Source organism: Poecilia reticulata, linkage group LG14, assembly GCF_000633615.1.
Source record: "Poecilia reticulata strain Guanapo linkage group LG14, Guppy_female_1.0+MT, whole genome shotgun sequence".
Classification (NCBI taxonomy): domain Eukaryota; kingdom Metazoa; phylum Chordata; class Actinopteri; order Cyprinodontiformes; family Poeciliidae; genus Poecilia; species Poecilia reticulata.
This window is the reverse complement of record NC_024344.1, coordinates 22997700-23008592: the sequence shown is the minus strand read 5'-3', so window position 1 is coordinate 23008592 and position 10893 is coordinate 22997700. Positions and strand designations below refer to the sequence as shown.

The 10893-nt window shown below is 38.9% G+C and overlaps 1 protein-coding gene across 1 annotated transcript in view; it reads right to left on the bottom strand.

Moving 5' to 3' along the window:
• pof1b (POF1B actin binding protein) overlaps positions 1-10893 on the bottom strand; it is a 34712-nt gene that overhangs the window by 4461 nt on the left and 19358 nt on the right. Inside the window, exons 3-12 of the mRNA XM_008428481.2 lie at positions 8769-9043; positions 6974-7007; positions 6691-6771; positions 6107-6199; positions 5059-5172; positions 4403-4555; positions 4073-4192; positions 3087-3236; positions 1544-1614; positions 812-926 (exon numbers count right to left, since the gene is read on the bottom strand). Of these exons, the coding sequence (XP_008426703.1) occupies positions 812-926; positions 1544-1614; positions 3087-3236; positions 4073-4192; positions 4403-4555; positions 5059-5172; positions 6107-6199; positions 6691-6771; positions 6974-7007; positions 8769-9043 (1206 nt within the window). The remainder of the gene's footprint in view (positions 1-811; positions 927-1543; positions 1615-3086; positions 3237-4072; positions 4193-4402; positions 4556-5058; positions 5173-6106; positions 6200-6690; positions 6772-6973; positions 7008-8768; positions 9044-10893) is intronic.

Here is a 10893-nt window from a genome sequence, read left to right as displayed (position 1 = left end):
GATGGATGGATGGATGGATGGATGGATGGATGGATGGATGGATGGATGGATGGATGGATGGATGGATGGATGGATGGATGGATGGATGGATTGTCGTCTGTTTCTTCGTCTGTTTTTTTTTTTTGTCCACCTCGTATTCACAAAAATACCACTATCCTCATCAAAATAACTTCAATAGATAAAAAGGTCTGGCTGCTTTGACATAAAACACAAGTAAATAAATACCTGCCTTTAGAAATTTGTGGAAAACAGAAAATTCCCTGAAAGTATTAATTTATTTATTTTTCCTCACATTTATAAAACATCATCCATTTATTAGATTTTTGTCCCAGAGCCTTAAACTTTCAGCAGTAGCAAACATTCACCACAAGGTGGAATCATTACAGGTTTGTTCTATAATCTAAAGGAAGCCTTGTTGCCCCAACATACAGGATGTCGGTGGTTTGTGATTTGGATACAAACATCTATTTAAAAAAGAATCATTTTAGTTCCGGGTTAAAGCCAGCAGGCTTTAACCTGTAGTCTTCCTTGGTGCAGTTTAAATTTTAATACAAAGTTTAACTGGTTGGTAATAGTTAAGGCAATTGTTAATTTTATTTTAAAAAGTTGATGGTTTAGTATACTTTAAAGAATTCAATTTATATTAGACACATCACCTTTAAAAAAAGGTCTAATATGAGTTTCCTTTTAATAAAGAGAAAACTCTGAGCCATTTGGCTCAGGTTAAAGTTTTCACTAACTAAAAAGGAACATGACTCCATGCCTCAAAGTCAGCAGGTTTCTCAGTAGGCCTCTCCTTCCACCCTTATACCTGTTTGATCATCTCTCCGGTTCTCTCGATGACGATGGTTTTGGCCTCTTTAACAGGTGAAGTGGCCTGGTAGTCGTCGCTAAGCAGACCAAGGATCGGGTACTGGTTCCTGTACCTGCACAGCCAAACACATGGAGAACCATGGGACTCGTTTTAGTGTGCTTAATGTAAATTTGTGATATCAGTATAGTAATCTATTTAATGATATTCACCTAGTAGTGACTCAGGAGGCAGAGGAGACGTCTGACAAATCATTTTGTGTTCCATTATAATAAAACTCAGCTCTACGCTTTAATTAGATGGATCTGAATTAATTTGAACATCAGATTGAACTGGATATGAATGGAAAACCGTTTTTTTTGGTTTGTCATTTCAGAAAACTTTGCTGTGAATCGACACCAAATGAAAGATTGAAACACAATGTACGAAATTATCAACGACCTTTGGCTAATTTTTGATGTGTAAAGAAAATAATATAATACACATATTAACCCACAACATAGTTGAATACTGACTGGTAAATATGGCATAAGGCCCATAAACTGTAAACTATTATACATGAACTGTATAATAACTTGCATAAAGTATTTTACAGGACATAAACTGAGAAATTTAGAGCTTTGTGCTGTCGGACTAAAATGAATGAAATGACTGCCATCTTTTCTTAAGCTAAATACTTCACAAAGTGAATAACTGATTTCAGGTCAGCAGTGTGCCGTGTGACTGCTGTACCTCTTGGTAATAATCGTCTTGGTGACGTTCTTGGAGCTGTCGTTCCTCTCCATCAACAGTCTTCTGATCTCCTGAAGGCAAAGAGAGCTCACAGTCAACAAAGTTCAATCAGTTTCAGAAAAAAAAGGCTGAGCAAGGAACTCCTGACCACAAGTAACAGTTTAATACTCTCTGAAATACGTCTCATAAGTTCTACAGAGACCATCATTTCCCTCTTGCATGTTTTAAGGAATTAATCCTCGTTTTCCAGTCACTTGAATTCACTTCAGGCGCTACAAACTGTGGCGCAGGTGTCTGATGAAGCTTGATAAGACAAATATTTATGTGCTTTAATTGGCTGAACAGAAAAAAGTGTTGAAACCTCAGAATGCAGTTGGACCAGAAAGGCAGCAGCTAACCTCTGAAGTAATTAAAAAAACAAACCACAGGTGTTGTGTTTCTAAGTGCAAGCTGCTCACATTATTTAATATAATATAGTAAGTTCATCAACCTCCAGGTTATTTTTCTTATCACATTTATATTCTACATAGACAATATTCTCACCAGCTTTTAAAATTATTGTTTTTCGCTAGTAGTAAACTTTTATCCCCCAGTCAAGAGCCAAACTCCTCACCACTCTGTCTGGGTCATGAGCTGGCAAGCCGTTCCCAATAGTTCTAATTTTTCACAGCTGCTGGTATTCTAAGAACTTATAATGTTTGAATCTGTAAAAGTATCAGAAAATGTGTTATTTTAAATATAAAAAAACAAGAAAAACAAACATGAAATTTCAACAATCTCTAGGAAACATTCAGCATTTTGAATTTTCTAGGAAAACTTTAGTTAGTTTTTTAGGAAAGCTGAGCTAAACAAAAAATTACTTACGCTAATAGCAGAAGTGTGCCAACTACTGCCTAAGTATTCCAATAGGCATTGTTTAGCTGTATATGGTTTACCAGAGTGCAAATATTATAAAGTTGTACATAAGATATATTTAAACTTTACTTTTACTGACCTCTTGCCAAAAATGGGAGCTTTTATTTGATTTGGTTGGTTTCCTCTATGTTTCTGACTGAAACAGCTTCTGGAACAACTCCGGAGCCACCAGGGCTGTCCACAGCGATGTCAGTTTAACAGCAACATGTACCGAGAGGCTGCTGAGCAAGCTCAGTACAAAATAAACACCTTCAACCTCAACTTAAATCTGCTGACATGGACAGGCCAGATGATTCTTCTGTACAAAGATTGAGCTCTTAGACCACAAAGAGGACAAGTATGTGAAGCTCCTACATGGACTGAATCATTTCTCAAGCATGGTGGTGGCAGCTTCATACTGTGGTTCTGATAACAGTAGAGTAGTTTTCATGCTGCTTTGCGTTTATTGCACATTCTGACCCCCGATAGAGGAGAGGCAAAGAAGTATTTCCACGTTTTACCCTAAATTCAGGAAAGGTTTAAACTCTAAGAGATGAAATATCATTTTTTGTTGTTGTTGATCTCCAGTAGATTAGATCAATATCTGACGTGAAACATTACAGTGAAGGACGTGTTGAATGTTTCAAACCTCCTCTTTTTGCTTGATGGTGATCTCCCGCTGCTCCAACTTGGACAGCAGCTCTGAGATCTTCAGCTGGAGAGAGCTCTCTGCGGATGAGGATTTGGTGGTAGTGGTGGTGGTCGTGGTGATCTGCATCTGCAACTTCGATATCTGAGACTGAGGCCCATCACAGTGAGAGGAGGGAAAGAATAAGCAAAAACATGCAGATTTTGTTCAGCCATATAAAGGGAAAAAATTGCTAAATCTTCATCACAAGCACTTTTCTACAAAAAATGTTCCAACCAATTATTAAGTCCACACTCAAAGTTAAGAGTTAAACTTTTCAAAGTATAAATGTAAAGGTTTCCTATGAGTTTACACTATAACATACATCTATTCGGTTATTAAACAAAAAAAGGGGGGGAAATAAGACAGGAATCAAGGAGGGAAGGAAGACAGAGAGGAAAGAAGGTAGGAAGGAAACAGAAGGAGAGCAAGGAAAGAAAGGAGATAGAGAAAGAAAATAGCAAGAAAATACAAAACAAGGATGAAAAGAATGAAAACAGAAAGAAGAAAAAACTAAGAAAGAAAGGATGGGAATTGGAAAAAAATTTAATAAAAATATAAGGTAAGAGAGGTAGAAAAAGATAAGTAAGGAAGGAAGGTGGAGCTAGCTAGACAGGTAGCTGTGACTAGATAATTAGTTAGCTAGATTGATTGCTAGCTAGAGGAGGAGAACGGTTGGTCATAGTTGGCATTTTACAGTTTTGCTACATTTTTTTGCAGTTCATACATTTCTTAAGAAGTTGTAGATCTGCTATGTTTTGTAAAGTTTGACCAAACTGGGACCCAAATTGACAGCAAGGAATCAATTATCGCAAAATGTACAAATCTAACTTCTACACAGGTCTTCTGGGATTTCACTTTAAACTACTGTGACTTTAACAAGATGTTTTCAAGCCTGCTTAGTTTTTTTGTATTTTTATTTTCTTTTTTTTTCTTTTGCATCTTACCCTCAGTTTCTCTATCTCTCTGTCTCGTTCCGTTTTCAGGGTCTCCAGCTCCTGCTTGTAGTGCTGAGCCAGCGCCTCTGTTTTGAGGTGCAGGTTGCCGTTGCTGGATTGTCCGGCCAGCTGAACAAAACAGACAGACGGACAAAAAATGTAAGGACACAGAACAAAATAAATAAATAAACATAATATAACAAACCCTAATGAATTCAAGGGATTTTTTGTTGTCCATCACAACAGAAAGTGTCCACAAGAAAATATTAGTCTATATGTAAGCCAATCAGATTTCTTTATGGATGGATAGTCCATGTTTTGGAGGAAGTTGACCTCTACCCTCTGTTTGAGCATCTCGTTCTCCTTCTCCAGTCCTCTCATTCTTCCTTCCAACTCTTTGATCTTGAAGTTGCCGACCGAGTCGCTGCTTCGGCAAGTGGAGAGCTGACTCTCCAGGGAACGCTGGGACGCTTGGGCTTCCTTCAGGGACAGCTGCACAAAAACACACAAACTCTTCACTTAAATACTTTATTCAGAAAGGTTGCAACTTAAATAAAAATCCATAAACTAAAACATTGGTTCGGTAGTTTGAGACATTCATGAGTGTACAGCTCCCCCTATAGTCCAACTACAGAACTTGTTGAGATGTGGACTTTGACTGGGTCATTGCATCACTCTCCCTCTGCAGTTCAGTTTGTCTGTCAACAGTTCATTTTAATGTGGGACATTGCTGATGTCTTTCCACCCTGGCACTGTACTAACCACGTATCTTATTCAAATATGTCTGTAGCAATACATTTAACAAATTTCCATTCAAAACCATGAGGGAATAATTATCCACACATTCAATGATTCAGCCGGAAGAAAAAAAAAAACTAAGCCAAAGTCGTATGTGATACGACTTTGGCTTAGTTTGGGTTCAAATGTAATAAATTAAACTCATACATCACATGAGCTGATTATAAGTGTTAGATCACTTGAATGACAGACAGTACCTGCAGCTTGTTGTTGCTCTCTCTGACGTTCTCTATGAGGGACTCATACTGCAGAGCCTGGTCTGCTTTGAAAGCCAGATCTCTTTCCAAAGACTCCTTCTCGCTTTCCAGATGCTGTGAACACACGCATACACACACCTGTTGTTAGTAGTCAGGACAGAAATGCAAGTTCATTCTACAATCTGCATTAGCTGTAAAACCACATTTTTACTGGAATGAAACCTCATCAATAACACTGTATAATTGATCAGGTTTTCTTATTTGCAGAAATAATGGAAAGGAAAATATGAAAATAAATTTCCAGCCATTGTTTGTGCGACATGCTAACGTTAACTTTGCGAGGCGGTTTATGTCTGGCCTGAGCAGAAAGGACATCATATCCCGACTCCACACACACTACTGCAGAGATTTTTCCCTTTAAAAAATAGAGTTTGAGGTTATTAGTACAGGATTTTGTTGCTAAAATTGATTTGCTGAAAAAAAATCTTAAACATGAAAAAAAGAAAATAAAGGTGAAGTTTAAACTGTACAGGTTTCAACAACACCTTCAGGAGGCCGAACAGCATGTTAACACAGCGGGAACAGCTGGGATTTTCACAGACATTTTTTGAAAACATCTCTGAAGTAGAGCTGCAACTAAATGATTTTAGTTCCTGAATATTAGCTGAAATTCGGCTTTCTGCTTGTTTTGATAGCTTATGCTGTGCAAAACTAACAGATTTGATGTTTTCCAGGTCAATCTGCAGAATACTACTTATGCTAAGTAATGATCTGCAACTAAACCTCTATTGTTTGGGAAAATTTTAACTCCACTACTATCCGTCTAGTTACTGTCTGTCTAGTCAGCGGCAGCAGCAGCAATTATCCCAACACACTTTTAAATCTGCCTAGTTTTCTTCTTCTACCTTCATATTTGCCTTCATGTTACTCCTCAATTCCCCATTAGCAAAAAGAAAAAGAAACAGAAGCTGATGTTTTTTGTAGGGCTTCATTATGGTTGAGCTGAGTCACCACGCCTTGCCCCTGCCTCGACGATGGCGGCTCTTACCCGCATGTCCTCAGACATCTGCATCAGCTCCTCTCTCAGGCTGCTGAAGGTGGAGAGCAGCAGACGCATGCTCTTCTCTGCAGTGAAACGAGTCTGAAACACAGCCAGATGTGAGAGGCGAGTTAATAACAGACAGGTTCTTATCATTCTCCTGCCCTAATGGAGGATCACAGGTAATAACAGGTCATATCTTGGCAGATGACAGCCAGGCCACTGGACTGAATGCTGATGTTTTTGAGCAGCAATTTTATCAGGTAAGAGAAAATGCTGTTTTATTGCCATATTTTACATTTTTATAAATGTTTTATAAACTATGTATACTTTGAGCTATATTAAAGGGATGTACTCTTTTCTACCAGGACTACAGGTACATAACCTATAATTCTGTCTCTGAACCAAAATCTATGAAAAGCCTGGATAAAGTTCAGTCCTCTCTCCATCTGAACCAAACACCTGTGAGGAATGAAAAGCCCTACTGTGAAAGCAAACTATGGCTGCAGGCACTGGAACAAGAACCCAAATAAGCAATAATAGCTTATTATTTATTCATTAAAATGTGTTGGAGTATTTTCCATGCATCTCACCTCCAGCAGGTAGCGCATCTGCTGCTTTGTCAGTTCATTGGCTCCTTTGGGAATTAGAGACTCCACCTCCTGTGTCTCCCCCTGCACACAGAGACACAACTCAGCACATATTCACCACCTCATACAAACAGGAGATTACATCAGTATTGATTGTTTCTGATCAGATAAGGTGTAGAGAGCAAATCTTATTGAATATAACTGACTGATTCTTGTCTGTTATGTACACAGCTGATCTTTAAGGTATTTAATTGTCTCAAGAGCTCAGCTCAGACTCGTCTCTCACCTTTAGCTCACTGGAGAGATTCAGAGTGTGTTTCCTGTAACACACAGAGAGGAAAAACAAAGTGAGGTAGACAGCATAGCTTGGAATGAGATGAGTGTCAAAAGTGTGTGCCTGCACAGAAAACTGATATTTGTTCTTGCAGTATTCCAGGAATCTCAGGTAAACACAGTGGGAGGCAGGTGAAACAAAACATATTGGTCTTAATATCAGCATACATCAAAATTGGACATAAATGAAGTTTAAGATAACATTGTGACATTGTAACATTGTAACTATTGTCTGACCTAGAAGCATCCTTACCATGACTTAAATATTGTCATTTCATGACTTGTGTGTTTCTGCTCTGTTACATTTATATTTCTGCTGCACAACTGAACTTGAACCATGACAATGTCAGGTGTCATCTTGAAGGGTCTCCAGAGTCTAGAGGGCCACATGAAAAGGTATGGCAGGCCAGATTTGGGACCCGGCACCTTAATAGTGATGCATGCGTCTCTGAAGCTTCACGTTTTATATTTGCACTTTTGTTGCTTTAAATACCTTGACATAAAGTGTAAGACTTCCACAAATGTAATGTTGTGTTTGACTAAATTAAAGTGCGCTCCCTAATTATTGTTTTACATCATTTAAGTCTACTAACAAATTCATGAATCTGTTTGGTTTCCAACTATTTGGCTGCAACTTTAGACACCCAAAGATTAAAAGAGAACCGACTTTTTCTCCTAAGTCTCTAAATTTCCCACACTGAAACAGCAGACCACCTGCTGAGTCTGCAGAAGTCGAATGTAAAACTCTGGATGATGGGAACAACTGAAACTCGACTCCAACCTGTTTGAACAAGCTGCAGATGAACCACTGCAGGCAAGTGGCCAAGCCCTCCCTGTGGTTGTTTACTTGGAATCGGCTTCATTAGATGTCAACAAAATGAAACTATGATATCAATGTTATCAACTCATCTCTAAGGTTATGAAGGTTGTCTGCAGTGAGTTCGAGCCAAAAAGACAACAAGATCCCAATGATTAAAAGGAGTCTGGTATGTTTACTTTAGTTGGATTCATAAAGTTTTCTGTGAAAAATGTAATGTATTATTAAAAATGTATTTTTTCATGGATAATGGTTTACCAATTTTAGCAAATTGTTGAACTCCATGGTTTTCAGTGTTTTGCAGCGTTACTATGCATTGAAAAATCCAAAATCTTCAGGAATATAATTTTCAAGCAGCTAAGCAAGTTTTCTGTAGATAAGCAAGTTTTTATGTTAATGTCATTCTGTTTAGGACTCTGCCACTCGTTAACAGAAATATGTTTTTAAGGAGAGAAGTTATGTACCTTATGTTCAGACAACATGAGCGTATCTTTTACCGAGCGTTTCGGCATCTTTTTCTCGTTAGATCAACAAAACATTTTAACCTCACGTTACCGTGGCAATGTCTACTTATGATCTTGAAATACGATCTCAAACTTGTCTATTGGTGTTAACAGTTTCAATAGTTTTACTATATGAATATAAAATTAACTCCACTCGTGAAGTTAATTAAAAATCAAAGCAAACAAATGCACACTCTTCACAGACCAGTGAATTGATCTATTCTAATGATTACACAAAACCGTAACAACAGGAATACCGACTCATGCCACTGGGTCTCTCAAATGAGTTATTCAATTTAGGAATATAATGTCAAGAAATGCGCTTTCTTTACTTTATCATGACTCACTAAAATGCATACATGCATACATACATACATCTTTTGCAAACATTATATAATTCACAACCACGACTGAGAGCTTGCACTTACTGTCCGCGGATCTTGGACACGTTATCGAAGATGTAGGAGTGGATATCACAGTTCTTCCTGTAGACATCTGCCAGCAGTTCGCCAAAGTAACGCGTGTCCAGCTTTGTTGGCTCTGGCGTCTCCCTCTGCTCTGACATGGAGAATTTCTGCTTCACCGACGGGGCTTTCTGCTGAATGATGTTGACAATCTCTACTTCTTCAACCACTGCAGAACCAGACTGGTACTCGTCTTCCTCCTCATCCTCGCTCACTTCCAATTCGACTTTCACGTCGTCCTGGAACACACAAAAAACTTCAATCAAATTTGCAGCCAGAAATATACCAGGACCTTGGCCATCAAAAACAATTAAGTTTCTCCACATCTTGGCCAAATAGTGGCAGCCTGTGTGCGTAAATGTTAATCCTGTGTGTATTAGAGAAAATCTACCCTGAGTTATAACAATTTTTACTTTTAAATAGAACAAACTTACAAAAACTAAAATTTTTATGGCATTCATGCCAGTGATGCGTGTATGTAGACTTGTGACTGGATGACCCAAAGTCCATATTTAAGTGGCTTCATCCATGTAAACTCTCCATAAAGCTCAGCAAAAACTGTTGAGATTTGCATCTACGATTTCAAAAGAGGGCTGCACAGTGGCGCAGTTGGTAGAGCTGTTGCCTTGCAGCAAGAAGGTTCTGGGTTCGATTCCCGGCCTGGGGTCTTTCTGCATGGAGTTTGCATGTTCTCCCTGTGCATGCGTGGGTTTCTCTAGGTACTCCGGTTTCCTCCCGCAGTCCAAAAACATGACTGTCAGGTTAATTGGCCTCTCTAAATTGTCCCTAGGTGTGAGAGTGTGTGTGCATGGTTGTTTGTCCTGTGTGTCTCTGTGTTGCCCTGCGACAGACTGGCGACCTGTCCAGGGTGACCCCGCCTCTCGCCCGGAACGTTAGCTGGAGATGGGCACCAGCAACCCTCCCGACCCCACTGAGGGACAAGGGTGAAAGAAAATGGATGGATGGATGGATGGTTTCAAATGAGCAATACTAAGCAGTCACTAATGTGTAGTCACGACTAGCAGTCTGCATTCCTGGTCATCCCACAAGCTGTTGGATTTCAGAGGTTGAGGTCAGAGCTTTGGTCAGACTAATTAAATCCTTGCTCACAAGTTACACTGTGAAAGTCAGAGCAGAGGGGAAAATATCTATGAACGAGGAGCCAACTATCACAAAGAAGATCTGGAAGATTGGTAAAGATCCAGAGGAGTTTCTGAAAAAATTGGCACCCTCTAGTTCTTCTAGTGATTCATTGATTTGGCTCGTCATGATGTCATTTTAAAGGGCTTTTGCAAAACTGCTGGAGTACAACTGGAAGCAAAATACTGCATTGGAAGGAACTTTAGTGAAAGAGAAAGAGACAGAACCATGAAGCAGAGGACCAGCATGTAGAAGGTAAAGCTTCCAGCTAATGGAAACATCAGCAATTTAATATGTAGCCGTGAAGCAAGCCAATGCCACGCTTCACAATAAAACTGAAACCTACGGACAATCAGAGCCAAACAGGCTCCAGTTTAACATGTAGCGACAGAGTTGTGTGAAGCAGTTAGCTCTTATCATCACTTCTGTAAACTCCAAGAGCTGAGCTGCTGTAAACCATTCCCACAAAAATCACAGCGACTCCTTCAAGACTCTAAACTGAAGGAGTTTTCTTGTAGTAAGGTTTTCTCACTGTCAAAAAACAGCCAACTACATTGGTCTCATTTTTATGGCTGGCCTTTTTATCTGTGAGAAACAAAAATGTGTCAGTTCACCAACATCAGGGCAACACATTAAAACTGTACTGCAGGATTTGTAAATAAGACACAAAAACAAGTCAAGGACTGTCATTTGCTTGAAACATTTTGATATTTCTGACCCCCTCCTTTTCAATGTGTCACAAGTTCCCACATTAAACCTGCACATATTTTTTTATGTTTACTGGCTGAATACTAAAATAATACTACCCTCACTAACTAGGGTTGCCAACTTTTGAATGAAACTTGGAGTGAAATGATGATACGGGTTGATCCAAATATTCATTAATTTTTAAGAAACAAGAAAATACATGTTTGTACATTTAAATTAGTCTTGAAAGTTATTAGTTCCT